Raw genomic sequence first — 14,771 nt, forward strand, 5'->3', positions numbered from 1 at the left:
AAGGCTGCAGGACAAGTCACTGTGACTGACTGTGAGAGCCGAAGTCTGCTAGGGTACAAAGGAATGAGGAAGAGGTTTGAATCAGTGGAGTGGTAATTTGTTTCACGGCTATATTAAGGCTAGCCACAAGACACTGCATCTTGGCCCAGCTCTGAGTCTGTAGATGTTCTATGCAAGTCGTTTATGTGCTTGCTGCTATCCCTGTTACTCAGGTTATCCTCACTGGATAATAGAGGCTTCCTCCAAAACATGAAATGTGGAGGCACTTCTAAAAATAAATACTGAGGGAACAAAAAACAAAACTTGGAATGAACTTCTTTTTTATAAACAGAATTGTCCAGGTTTATTCACAGAGAGGACATCTTCTGGCCTGCCGCTGTGTATCCCTCCATGCTCAGTCAAGGGAAGGCTTCTTTGGCCTCCTCAGCTGATATCTCCTGGGAGTAGAGATCTGTGAAGAGAGCTGGCAGCCAGTAGTGGGCCTCCCCTGGAGCCTGCAGATCCAGCCAGGCCAGTCCTTCCTTCAGCAGGTGTTCCTGTAAGGAGGAACAGAACTGATTTGAGGAAAGGGAGATAATAGATTTGGGGAGCTAAGCAGCCCCCACATCTACTTTAGCTTCTGGGAAGTTTTCAGACAACCTACATGTGCCTTCATTTCTTCGTGCACCCAGATGGAATCATGTTTGGTTTTGGCCAAGGCCTGAATGACACCAAGTATTTTAACTTATCCAGCCACAGTACAATGTTAGTGGAAAGAATGCAAGGCTCCAACAGTATACACTGACTCAGTGACAAAGTCACTGCCTGTCTCTCCAAATCCCCAACACTGGAGATCAGTGTTCTGGATGGATTTCAGTTAATTTGCAGGGAGCAAATAGGAAGCACTAAAACTACAATTGGCTCAGTTCCTAAGATAAGCTGCTGACTGGACAGTCAGTATATATTAGCACATATTTTATGTTCTCTCATTTTACAGAGAGAATTTGAAGAATTGCTGGGATAAGGAAAAGGTACTAAAACAGTGTTCCCTCATTCTGCTCTCTCTTCTGAGCCTAAGTGTTTCACTAGTATAAGTTTGTATATGCAAAATTATCCACCGTATAATACACAGTTTGTAATTACAGATAGATAATTATCTTCAGTGGTTACCAATTCCCTTTGCTCTGCAAACTATATTTCTGTCATGCCCTGGTCAACAGCTCCAGGTTCGGTGTCTCCAGGAAAGTTGTTGGGTACCACTGGTCCCTCAGTAGCAAGTGTGTATTATCAGGGGAAGAATCAAGCTTTAGGGAAGTTCTGCCTTCTCAGTGTTACTGGCAGAGATGTTGGCCTTTCTGATGTGAACTAAGAGGTAACAAAGTAAGGCTGCCTCTTAACCCAGGGCCATCTGTCACATACCAGCACTTGCCGTGCTCGCTCTGTCTCCCAGTTAAGACTGGCTTTGATTTCACTGACAGTCACATAGCCGTTTTTCTGGAGGAAGGAATAAACAGAAACTAAATGAGGAGTGTTGCCTGGAGCCCAGCACCTGCCTAGAAACAGGACCTATCTGGACAGGCTGCCCTTAAACAAGCCTGAGCATGCAGGAAAAGAATGTCAAAGTTCCCAGCAGAGAGGTGACTTTCAGGATAAAGACTGTGGAGTTCATCCTTAAAAACTGGGTCCAAGGCACTAAGACACCAAATTACACCTCCATAGAGAACTCCAAAGAAGAAGACATTCAGAATGATTAACCAAGAAGGAATGGGGATAATCATGAATTTCATCTAAATATTTAAATACAAAGCTGCTGTACCACCTCCCCCTATCCATCTTCCAGCATTGAAAGCCCCTTGTTTATCTGGTTTTGTTTTATATTACATAATTAAGAAAAATGAACACATCTTCCCTATGTCATGGATGTTTATGCTTGAGGCTTGCTGAGAAACCAGGGCAGGGGGATTAGGTTTGTGAGGAACTTACAAATTAGTTTAAGACATCAGAAGGTCTGTCTGCCCCAAGAAATGTAGTTGTCTGCATGTCTGACTACCTGACTAGACTGTAAGCACCCCAAGGACAGGGCCTGTATTAGCCTCTCTGTCCTACAGCCTAGACAGGTGCCTTGCACTGCAGTTGCTCAATAAATGTGCTGAACGAGCACAGGCCAGAGTAGTTCATCCATGAGACAGTCTTTGCACAAGGCCCAAGCAATGGACAGGTGGAAACCACTCCTGATAGGGCCCAAGCTGCCCCTCAGCAGTCTCAAAAATGGCCTACCTCGGCCAGCTGCAGCACAACAGTGTGGTCCATATTGAGCTCAGCTGGAACAGACTGAATGAGGTAAGTGCCTCCCACAGGGATGATGCCGAATCCAGTGCCCAGTGCTTTCAGCTTCTTGATGGCCCTGATCAGGTCGTCTCTGAAGTGAGTAAGAGCAGCTTAAAGACCCTTGGCCAATCAGGCCTGACACTCAGATACTTTAAGCAGAACAGCAACTGAGAAGCCAACGGGCTGTAGTGTGGACTACTGCAAACTAGAGAGTGCTTGTTCATTTTTAAAGGGGCAGCAGCTGATTATTGTTATTTTCTGATTGTAGTTAGCAACTCAGGAAGAGAAAAAAAAACCCACAGAACATGTGGAGATTGCACACAGCCAGCACACTCGAGGTTCACACCCCTTGCCAGGGAAAGGACACCTGTGGTGTGAATGCTCTTCTGGTACCATACAGGAGCAGACTCAAATCTGTTTGAATACACTGGCTCCCCTCTCTTCAGAAAACATGATGTGCAAAGAGCTGGCCGCCTTCTGCCACTGCATTCCTTTTAACATCCCTGGTCTTCAGCACATCGCTTCAGTCTGGTCTTTGGAAACACTTTTTTTTTCCTCAACGTGGATTTGCACAGACAGGACAACTAGATCAGCTTACGTCCTGTTACCTGACCCTCACTTTGGTCCCCAGTATTTAGGTGTCTGCTCTAGTCTCCTTGACATCAAATAAATAATGTCAACACATTAAAAAATTAACATACACCAGATGTGGTGGCACACACCTTTAATCTCAATACTGCTAAGGCTGAGACAGGTGGAGTTCTGTGAGTTTGAGACCAGCCTGGTCTACAGAGTGTGTTCTAGGCTAATGAGACCCTGTCTCAAAAACACAATTGTTTTTATAGGGCCAGGGATGTAGTATAAGGACCTAGGTTCAATCCACAATACCACCAAAAACAGGAAAAAAGAATGTACTTTTATCATACAGATTAAGAATGGTTCTAAAGCTAGCCTAGACATTGGAGAACTAGGAAGAAAGTGCTGTATGATTTTGAAAGTGTTCTTTCTAGCCAAGTACTGTGCCTGCCTGTAACCCCAACAGTAAGAGGTGGGGCTGGAGAGAGATGGCTCAGTGGTTAAGAGCATTAGCCACTCTTTCAGAGGTCCAAAATTTGACTTACAGCACCCACATAGCAAGTCATAACCAAAACTTCAGTTCCAGAGGATCCAAAGGCATCTTATGGCCTCTATGGGCACTGCACATACAATTTTTAAAAAGAGGTGTAGGTGGGCCAGGATATCAATTCAAGGCCACTCTAAGCTCCACGGGCCAGCCTAGGCTACACAGAGATCCTGTTTTGGGGTGTTTGTTTGTTTGTTTTGCTTTGCCACACAGAGTTTCTTTGTATAACCTTAGCTATCCTGGAACTTGCTCTGTAGACCCCAGGCTGGCTTCAGAGATCAGCCTGCCTCTGCTTCCCAAACTCTGGGATTAAAGGCATGCACCATCACTGTCTGGTGAGACCCTGTCTTTAAAAACCTCCTTAATACTTCAAGGGTTAGAGCAGGACGTACTGGCTGACATCCTGAGCAAACTTGCCCCTTCCTTTTAGCACCTGCTGATGTAGCTCCTCCAGAGTTATCAGACCTGTTGGAGAGGGACACAAAGAAATTGAAAAATTACTTAGATGGCTACAGCTGCTTGAGATGCATGGACAACCTCCTCTATGAGAAATAAATGTAACTCTAGTTCCTCAGTCTCTCCTAAAATAACAGACCATGAGAAACGAACCCTGAGACCTTGCTAGGACTTTCAACAGCAGAGGCCCAGGAAAGTCTGAAAGCAAAGGTGGCAGATGAACATCGTAGCTTCACCCCCGCCTGGGTTCCCTGAGGAAGGAGGCAGACACGAGGTCCAGGCCACACTGGGCTACAGAGCCAGACCCTGCCTCAAAACAACAACAAAAAAGATGGTCTTACCCCCGCCCCCCCCCCCCCAAAAAAAAAAAGCCCGGCAGTGGTGGCGCATGCCTTTAATCCCAGCACTTGGTAGGCAGAGGCAGGCAGATTTCTGAGTTTGAGGCCAGCCTGGTCTACCGAGTGAATTCCAGGACAGCCAGGACTACACAGAGAAACCCTGTCTCGAAAAAAAAAAAAAAAAAAAAAAAAAAAAAAACAAAAAAAAAAAAAAAAAAAAAAAAAGATGGCCAATTTGATTGTCAGGTTTCTTTGAAACAAGTCTCTGCCAGATAGCCTAGGCAGGCCTCCAACCATGTAGTCAGAGTGACTGTGAACTTTTTGTTGAAAGAAAGGGTCTCTCATTATATAGTCCTGGTTCACCTGGAATTTACAGAAGCCTGCTTGCCTCTGCCTCCAGAGTGCTTGGGATAACACAGAACCATACATGTTCCTGTTTTATTTTACTGCGGTACAGGGTCACTCTGTAACCAGGTAGCCTCACCTTCCTATATAGCCCAGACTGGCCTCCAATTCATGGTGCTGCCTGAGTTTTTTGTAATGAAATTACAGCTGTGTCCCTTACCATACAGCAAGATTATTCTTTTGATTTTTAAAAATTTTCTTTGTCATTACTGTGTGTTATTATTAAACAGTATGTGCTAAGACTGTGTGTATTATGTGTGGATATACCTGTGAATATGCCAAGATGTGCATATGGAGCTCAGGGAATGAGTGTCTGTAGTCAGTTGTCTCCCTCCATCTTTATGTGGTTGCAGGGACTGAATTCACGCACGCAAGCTTGCAAAGCACACACCTGCACATGCGCAGTCCCTCACTGGCCCAAGATGACCAGATTTTAAAATCATGAACCTCAAAACTCAAAGGCTGGGCTGGCCCCACCATACTTCAGAAAGGTGGGCCAGGTCTACCTCAATTACAATGAGAACTTTGTAACACAGCCCAGTGTATACCAAAGTACCAGGCCACCCTCCTACCCCCTACCTTTAACTGTGGCTGTAGAGATCAGACACGGATTCAACAACATGAAATACTTAAGATATGTTTCAATACTTTACAGGCCTGCGGGCTACAGAACTTTAGAAAAGAAAATCAGAAAACTAAGTCTAAAGCCCAGGTCACAAGTCCCAACTACCCTTACCTCCATTCCGATGTTTTAGGGCCAGGCACACTTCAATAATCTGGACGCCTAGTTCATAATAGAAGTCCCCAACGCCCAGCATCTCAGACCAAAACCCTTTTCCAGCTAAAAACAGAAAAATAAAAGCTGTATCATTCATTCATTTTCATCTCTTCTCTTCTCTCAATGCTGGATTGAAGCATCTATCCTATGGGAAGTCTCCCTGTGTAGAAGTTAGGCCCTGGTTCTTCCTCCCAGCCCCATGTTCCCAGAATAAGACTCAGACTCAAACCCTGCCTAATCCTAAGTGCTGGCCATGCTTACTACTGAAGAGCCTCTGAGCCAGGCACATGTATGCTGAGTGCACACCAGCAATCCCACAGAGGCAGCAAGATAAGCAGGTTCAAAGTCATTCTCACTAAACTGCAAATTTGAAACCAGCCTGGGCTACATGATCTCCTGTCTCCAAGTGGGTTTGGGTGGGGTGGCTGGGGTGGCAGAGTAACTCAGCTGGTAAAGTGATGGTTCCGAGCTGCCTATAACGCTCAGCCCCAAGGGATCTAAAGCCCTCTTCTGGCTTCCTTGAGCTCGGGCACAACTACGGTACACAGGCAGACAAAATATTCATACATATAAGTAAAAAACATTTTTAAAAGCCAGGTGTGGTGACACATATCTTAAATCCCAGAAGTAGAGAAGCAGAGGTTAGCAGATCTCTTGTGAGTTAGAGACCAGCCTAGTCTATGTAGTGACGCCCAGTCAAAAAAAGAATTCTCTTTCCAAGGCTTCCCTTTAGGTGGCTCAGCAAGTAAGATCTTTTACTTCCAGCACCCAAGGCAGCTTACAACAGAGTAGAACTCCAGCTCACTGGCCTCCAAGGTCACCTGTGATCACACACATATTATGCTGCACCCCTACACATAATTAAAAATTATAAAAATAGATATTTACAATACTTTTCTTTTTCTAATAAGAGGAAAGTCACGAAAAAAAAGAAAAAGCATACTAAAGATTGTTCAAGGAAAGATGGTGCCCACAGACTACAGCCAGCATTCCAGGCTCTCCACCTTCCACCTAAGAAGGACGCACACAATCCTCACAGACATCTTAAACATATATTCTCCATATTTCCTTGACAGCCCATCTAGAGATGCCCCACAGAAGACACGGGAACAGGTCAGCTCCTATAAGAGTCTACACTAGACCCTACAGGCAGTTCCTTACAGGCCAGGGGATCCACCCCAATGGTAGCACACATGTCTTGGAACTGTACTCGGAACTCAGGATTCTTCCGGATCTCTTGCTTGTGCTTGCTGGCAAATTCTTCTAGGTTGGTCTTGAACATGTCCAACTGTTTTGACATCTGATAAGAAAGACAAGGGGAGATTAGAGCAACCCAAGTACAATCAGAAGCTAAACATAGGTCCCCAGCCTTATGGCAGAGAAAAAAACAAATCAACCAATCTCTGGCAGGCAAGATGGCTCAGGGGGTAAAGGCACCTGCTATCAAGCCTGACAACCTGAGTGTCATCCCTGGGCCACACATGATACAAGGAGAGAACCAATTCCTATAAACTGTCCTCTGACCTTTCCACATCTATTATGGCAGGAGTTCATACACTACACACAAATAAATGTAACAACAACCAGTTTCCTTCAGATCTATCATTACTCTGTTTTGTTTTGTTTTGTTTTTATTGTATATAAGCACACTGTCCTAGAAACACCAGATCAAGATGGAATCAGATACAATTACAGATGGTTGTGAGCCACCATGTGGTTGCTGGGAATTGAACTCATGACCTTTGGAAGAGCAGCCAGTGCTCTTAACCATTGAGCCATCTCTCCAGCTCCCTACCCTGTTTATTTTGTGCTTTCTCTTTGTGTCTTTGTCCTTATTTTGAGACAGGGGTCCATGGAGTCCTGTCTGGCTTGAACTCACTATAACACATTGGCAGAGGACCTTGAACTCCTGATCGTCCTGCCTGTACTTCCCAGGTGCTGAGATTACAGACGCTGGCAGTGATGCTCAGCTTTGTGTTCTCTCTCCTATTTATGTTCCTGCACACTTGTGCTGCAGGCAGAAAGGAGATGATAGTGGTTCCTCTGTTCTAAGATCTGGGTTTGTTTTCACGCGTCCCGGTTCTGATAATCAACACGCACAACTAATGTACTTTTTCTCTTCTTCCTGGAACAATTCATTAAACTGAAGGTACAACAATCTATTTTGTCTTAAAAAAAAAAAAAAAATGGAAGAAAAGCCAGGCAGTGGTGGCGCATGCCTTTAATCCTAGTAGGCAGGAGGCAAAGGCAGGTAATCTCTGATTTTGAGGCCAGTCTGATCTACAAAGAGAGTTCCAGGACAGCCAGGCTACACAGAAAAATCCTGACTTTAAAATAAATAAATAAAAATGAAAAGAGAAGAGAAAAATGATCTGTATTATCCTTTCTTTTTCTCTAATTAACAAATTTTAGGTCACCAAGAGCAATCACTTCTGATTGAACATCTCTTCCCTTGCCACATGAAATTATTTCTATATCCTTTTAATCACTATTCTCAGGACTGGCATGCTGCCTTCCCTATAAACAACAGCTTCTTTGTTTTTGTATTTTTGGTTTTGTTGTTGTTGTTTTGGTTTTCCAACAAGATTTCTCTATGTGGTCCTGGCTGTCCTGTAACTCGCCCTATAGACCAGGCTGGCCTTGAACTTGCAAAGATCCATCTGCCTCTGCCTCTCAGATTTGTTTTTGCTTAAGACAGTTTCTCTGTTATAGCCTTGGCTGTCTGGAACTTACGAGATTCTCCTATAACATTACCCTATCAAACAAGAGCTTTTATTTATCTTTTTAAAAAGATTTTATTTATTTATTTTATATATATGACGAGTACACTGTAGCTGTCTTCAGACACACCAGAAGAAGGCATTGGATCCCATTACAGATGGTTGTAAGACACCATGTCGTTGCTGAGAATTGAACTCAGGACCTGTGGAAGAGCAGTCAGTGTTCTTAACTGCTGAGCCATCTCTCCAGCCCTATTTATTTATCTTTTCATATTTATCTTAGGTGTGTGTGTTTGAGTGTGTGTATGTATGTGTGTGTAGGTATGTGTGTTTGAGTGTGTGTGTGTATCACATATGTACAGGAGTCTGAGGAGATCATAAGGTTTTGGATGCCCTAGAACTGTAATTGTAAGCACTTGTGAGTTTCCATGTAGGGTGCTGGGACTCAAACTCAGGTCCTCTGCAAGAGCAGTAAGCACTCTTAACTGATAAAGCACCTCTCCAGTCTCCAAATAAGTGCATCTTAAAGCACAGTCAGGAGCCAGGGATGTTGGTGCATGCTTTTAATCCCAGCACTCGGGAGGCAGAGGCAGGCAGATCTCTGAGTTCAAATCCAGCCTGCTGCACATAGAGAAACCCAGTCTCAAAAAACAAACTAATTAAAAGCATAATCTAGATGGAGAATGTGGTTAAGGACTTGGAGGTTGCAGTGGGAGGATCCAAGTTCAAGGCCACACAATGGACTACATGATAAGACCATGACAAAAAAAAAAGAAAGAAAGAAAGGAAGGAAGAAAATGACGTAAGGACTGAAGAGATAACCAAGTGGTTAAAACCATGGCTGTCCATGAAAGAACCAGAGTCTGCTTCTCAGTAATCACAGTGGATTCTTCACCACTACCTACTACTAGCTCCAGGGATCTGGCACTCTCTTGACCTCTGCAGGCTCCTGCATACATGTGTGCACAGGCACACTGACAAATATATAAACAAAATAATAAATCTTTTTTAAAAAATTACAATGACATCCTGTCTGTTTTTCATCAGATCAAGAGCCCATTTCAAGCCAAAGCACCTCCTCTTCTTCACCAATCACAATATCCAAGTGCATTCAGAGTCCATACATGAAAGGGTGAGGTTAGAGAAGGGACTTGAACCCATCACTCATCTGCCCTGTTGCGTGTTCCCAGTTGCTATGAGTGACAGGTGCCACAAGTCAGGCACGTTTTCATTGCTGTGAGGTACTTGAAAAAGCTGAGACACGGTTTGGTGATGGGACACATACTCAGCATGTGCCAGGCCCTGGGTGTGATACAAAGCACCACAATAAAGCATGCGTGCATGGTGGTCTAGTCCTAAAATCCCAACACTGGGAGACAGAGGCAGAGGCAAGCGGAGAGCCTATTTCAAGGCCACTCTGTCCAACACCACTAGTTCCATACCAGTGCTAGGCAGTAAAAGCCTAACTCTTTTAAAAAAAAAAAAAAAAAAAAGGTGCCACGTGGCTTTAATCCTAGCATTTGGTAGGAAGAGGCAGGAGGATCTCTGTGTGTTCCAGGCCAACCTGGTCTATACTGTGTGTTCCAGGACTGCCAGGACTACATAGAGACCCTGTCTCAACAAAACAAATAAAACAAATTTTCAAAAAAGGCATCTGCCCAGCAGACTGTTCAACCTTGAACACCACTGTTCTTATTATAAATCATTATGACTAAAGATTATCATTTCAAAATATCTCACATAATATTAATGATTTTACTTTTTGTCTCAGTACCTCATGCTTTCCTGATGTTAGTGTTAGTTTTTGGGGTTTTGTTGTTGTTGGTTTTTTTTTTTTTTTTTTTTTTTTTTTTAGACAGGGTTTCTCTGTGTAGTCCTGGCTATCCTGGAATGCCCTCTGTAGACCAGGCTGACCTCCAACTCAGAAATCCACTTGCCTCTGCTTCCCAAGTCCTGGAATTAAAGGCATACACTGCCACCACTGCCTGGCCAAATATTAGTGCTCTTAGGAGAAATTATCATTCTGATTTTTAAAGAAAATTTGTTTAAATTTTTGCTGTGTTGATAATGGCCTCAAGTACTTGTGGGTGTCAGGCAAACACTCTACCACTAAGGTACATTCCCAGATCACTGGATGAATTTTTAAAGTATAGGATTGAACATGACCATGTATGTAAAGAAACCATAAGGCTGGGAGTGGTGGCATTTGCTATTCATCAAACTGAGACTGGATAATCACAAGCTGGGAGCCCAGCCTTGGCAGCAAAGTGAGACAGCATCTTAAAAAAAACAATAACGAAAAAGACAATAATCAAGTAAATTAAAAACACACAAGTCTAAATGACTCAAAACTCCCAGCTATTATTACTAGCAAATTTCCCTAAACAAAATCTAGATTTGCCTGACAACCTATGTTTAGTTCAGTGGAGACAATCTATATACCAAAAGTATACTGACCAGCCCTGTCCCATCTCCCTTCCTGTCTGGAGCCTTACAATCACTCACCTGGGCCAGCTGGTCCTCAGCCAAGACAGTCCCTCGCTCTTTATACTTGGCCTGTCAGACAAAAAGACCGGCATGAGTTGAGACAGTGATCGTTAAGGCTCCCCTTGTGCTGTCACAGCATTAGTATTAAAGATGTCTTATATAGTGACTTAACCGGCGGCCTCCTGACACTCCAATGCACTCATCCCTGGGCTCCGGAGAGCCCTGTCTTCTACAGATTAAGAGGAGATTTAGGGGGAAAGAACTCCACTCCGGGAGAATTCGGTGTCTCGCGGGCAGAACAGGCTTCAGCCCGGCTTCCTACCCGCTCACCTCGGCGAGTTTCTTCTTGGCAATGGCACCAGCTCCCACCCCGCGCCGGTGCATTCCCACCCCGGGCCCGCGGGCCGCCCCGCAGCCCGGACCCCAGCTCTCCGCGTCCCTGGTTCTATAGCCAGCTCCCAACACGGAAGCCGGGTGCCGCGCGTCATCTGAGAGCGCCGGAAGTCGCGTTATTCACTTCCTGCCGCGGAGTCTAGGAGTATTTGTAAGGGCCTCGGTCCCCGCCTTAGCTAGGGGCCAATTTCCACGAAGCCCAGATGACCTGGAAGCGCGGACCCCGTATCCTATTGTAATTCCCCTTGCATCCTACCGAGGTGGGCTCCTGGTGTTCTACTACTCCAGCGCCTGGCGAGCAACAGATGCTTCTGGGACATGACCAAGCGCTGTGTTGGCCATGGAAGGTGCCTTTTCCCCCCCAGCCAGAGTCTCCCTACATAACCGTGGTTGTTCTGGAACTATGTAAACCAAGCTCACTAAGAATTCACGGAGATCTCCTGCCTTTACCTCCGAATGTTGGGATTAAATGCATGAGCCACCACGCTCATAGGTGCCACCATGAGCAAAAGCCAATAATAAAACTAAATCTTAGATTAAAAAAAAAAAAAGTAGCAGCAGCATCTGATAGTTTTATGCCACGCACTGCACAACTTGCCTTGTTCTATACTTATTCGAAACCCTCAAATTTGTGAATCGTTATTGTATTTCTACAAGGGAATTCTATTCGGGAATCTACCTTAAATTACTTAACTTCGTGGAATAGGATTAGCTATCAGTCAGACAATCTAACTCAAATTCAAGTTTTGGGGGGAAGGGGTTGAGACCCAGTTTCTGAATATAGCCTTGGCAGTCCTGGAACTCACTCTGTTGACGAGGCTGGCCTTGAACTCAGAGATCTCCCTGCCTCTAGCTCCCCAGTTTGTGTGCCACCACGCCTGGCCCTTAGCTGTAAATTCTTTTCTTTTTTCTTTTCTTTTCTTTTCTTTTTTTTTTTTTTTTAAGATTTATTTATTTATTTTATGTATGTGAGTACACTGTCACTGTCTTCAGACACACCAGAAGAGGGCATCAGATCCCATTACAGATGGTTGTGAGGCACCATGTGGTTGCTGGGAATTGAACTCAGGACCTCTGGAAGAGCTGTCAGTGCTCTTAACCACTGAGCCATCCCTCCAGCCCTTAGCTGTAAATTCTTAACCCAACTCAGAATTTCTGCAAAAGAATTTAATAGGTAAATTAAATCAAGTCAGGGTTTGTTCTGTTTATGTAGCAGACAGGCTTAATGCATGGACTTATAAATTTCTATCTGACACAGGCAGTGTTGTGTAAGAGCTAGTGGTGTGGTTTTAAAAGCAACCATTTCGATTAAAAACAATGTTTATAGACAGTCTTTTACAATGGCTGGCTTGGAGGAAAAACATTACACAAATGAATGAAGGAAAATATGTAACTCTTTCTGAGGCTTTGACACTCCCTTCAAATATACAAGATGTCACAAACGTAAATCCAAACTTTGCTTTTTTTTTTTTTTTTTTTTTTAAATAGCTGTCTCTGTGTTAGTGTGCGGACACACATGCTGCAGTCCATGTGAAAAAGTCAGCAAACAGCTTTGTGAAGTCTGTTTTCTCCCTCCACCTTTACTAGGTTCTAGGGATAGAACACAGGTCAAGACAATAAGTTCTATCATGAATAATCACTAAAACAGCCATTTAAAAAAGTAATTCCTAGGGGATAGAGAGATGATGGCTCAGTGGACTCAGTGGTTAAGAGCACCTGTCACTTTTCCAGAGAACCTGGGTTGGAGTTGTATCACCACATGGTGGCTCACAACTTCCCATAACCCCAGTTCTGGAAAATTCTACAGGTATACATGTGCTGTACATCTATGTATGTATGTAACTATTTCATACACATAAAATAACAATCTCTTTTTTAAAAAGCAATTACTAAGCCAAGATTAGTGGTTCATACCTTTAATCCCAGTACTCAGGAGGAAGAAACAGGCAGAACTCTTAGAGTTCAAGGCCAGGTTGGTCTACATAGTGAGTCCCAGGACAGCCAAAGATACATAGTGAAACCCTGTCTCAAACAAACAAAAATGTAATTTCTAGCTAGTGAGGTAAGCACAACTGTAATCCGAGCTCTTGAAAGATAGAAGAATCAGGGGTTCAAGATCATACATAGTAATTTAGAGGCCAGCATGGGCTACACGAAACCCTGACTCAAAACTGAACAAAACCGTTAGGGGAAATGAGATGAGATGGCCAAACCTGAAGACCTGGATTTGATTTCTAAAACCCACTTGGTAGAAGGAGAGAACTGATGCCTCCAAGTTGTCCTCTGACCTCCACATGGATGCCACCACACACCTACCCCCACCCAACTCATAAAACAAGCACTGCAGTGTACTTAAATATTCACCCGCAAAGAGAAATTAATGAAAAAAAAATGTAAGTGCTGATCACAGTGACTCACACCTTTAATTCCAGCACTTAGGAGGCAGAGGCAGGCAGACCTCTAAGTTAAAGGCCAGGCTGATATACAGTGCCAGTTCCAGGACTTCCAGAGCTGCACAGCAAGAGCCTCCACCTCTCTAACTAAATAGATACTTAACAATAGTATATTTCTTTCGGTTTTTAAAAAGATTTATTTATTTTATGTATGTGAATATACTGTACATTCAGACACACCAGAAGAGGGCACTGGATTCCATTACAAATGGTTGTGAGCTACCATGTGTTTGTTGGGAATTGAACTCAGGACCTCTGGAAGAGCAGTCAGTGCTCTTAACCACTGAGCCATCTCTCCAGTCCCTTTCTTCCTTCCCTTTCTTTCTTTCTTTCTTTCTTTCTTAATTTCTTTCCTTCTTTCTCTCTCTCTCTCTCTCTCTTTCTTTCTTTCTTTCTTTCTTTCTTTCTTTGGTTTGTTTGTTTGTTTGTTTGTTTGAAGACAGGATTTCTCTGTGTAACCCTGGCTATCCTGGAGCTTGCTTTGTAGACCAAACTGGCCTAGAACTTAAGAAATTTATCTGCCTCTGCCTTCCAGATGTTGGGATTAGAGACAAGTGAGACCATGTCCAGCTCAATACTAATTTTCCTTAAACTAAGTCGAAGAGCTCCTGAAGAATGAAAATTGAGGTTGCCCTCTGGTTTCCACATGTGCGTGCACACACACCACATACACAGAGACACAAAAAACTAATAAAACCTATTTTTAATAAGTGCTGCTTCATTAAAAATAATAAGAGGACAGTATCCAAAGGCACTTGCCCTGATATTAATCTTGATGGCCAGAGTTGGGATCCTGCAACCCACAAGGTGGAAGAGGAAAATTTACTCCTGAAAGTTGTTCTCTGTCCTCCATAAGTGCTCCAGTGCACACATCCACAGAAGCCTGCCCCACATGCACACACAGACAGACACACAATAAGTAAACGTACACAGTACTTAACAAGGCAGAAGGTACAGCTCAGCCAACCGCTGCTGTGTAGGTCCTGAGTTCTAGCCCCTAGCATCACAAAAGTAGGGGGGCTAAAACAAACAATCCTCTGAGCAAAGGTTGTCCTATAATTGCATGATACATACTTCACAAACTGCAGAAGTTTCAAAGGGAAGAAACAATATCATCAAAGATGCATCAAAACTGAGAAGTCTGGCAGGCATGTTGGCATATCCCTTTAATCCCAGTACTTAGGGAGCAGATCTCTGAGTTCCAGGCCAGCTTGGTCTACAAAGTGAATTTTAGAACAGTTAGGGCTACACAGAGAAATCCAGTCTAGAAAAACAGAAAAACAAAAATCTAAAAAGAAAACGTAGATGGCT

General features: G+C 43.7%; 1 protein-coding gene across 2 annotated transcripts; it reads right to left on the bottom strand.

The window, feature by feature from the left end:
* Positions 1–303: 303 nt before the first annotated feature.
* On the bottom strand, positions 304–11,097 carry Snf8 (SNF8 subunit of ESCRT-II). 2 transcript variants are annotated; one of them, XM_034504954.2, is made up of 8 exons: positions 10,945–11,097; positions 10,633–10,683; positions 6,569–6,707; positions 5,366–5,470; positions 3,823–3,895; positions 2,257–2,398; positions 1,399–1,473; positions 304–536 (listed from the first exon to the last, which is right to left on the bottom strand). In XM_034504954.2, exons 1-8 carry the CDS (start codon positions 10,996–10,998, stop codon positions 399–401), a joined length of 777 nt encoding a protein of 258 aa, XP_034360845.1. In that variant the 5' UTR covers positions 10,999–11,097; the 3' UTR covers positions 304–398. The 2 variants fall into 2 exon arrangements, with proteins under 2 accessions (XP_034360845.1, XP_076792033.1); XM_076935918.1 differs by lacking the exon at positions 1,399–1,473 and having other exon boundaries at positions 2,253–2,398.
* Positions 11,098–14,771: the final 3,674 nt, after the last annotated feature.

Source organism: Arvicanthis niloticus, chromosome 6 (genome assembly GCF_011762505.2).
Source record: "Arvicanthis niloticus isolate mArvNil1 chromosome 6, mArvNil1.pat.X, whole genome shotgun sequence".
Classification (NCBI taxonomy): Eukaryota; Metazoa; Chordata; class Mammalia; order Rodentia; family Muridae; genus Arvicanthis; species Arvicanthis niloticus.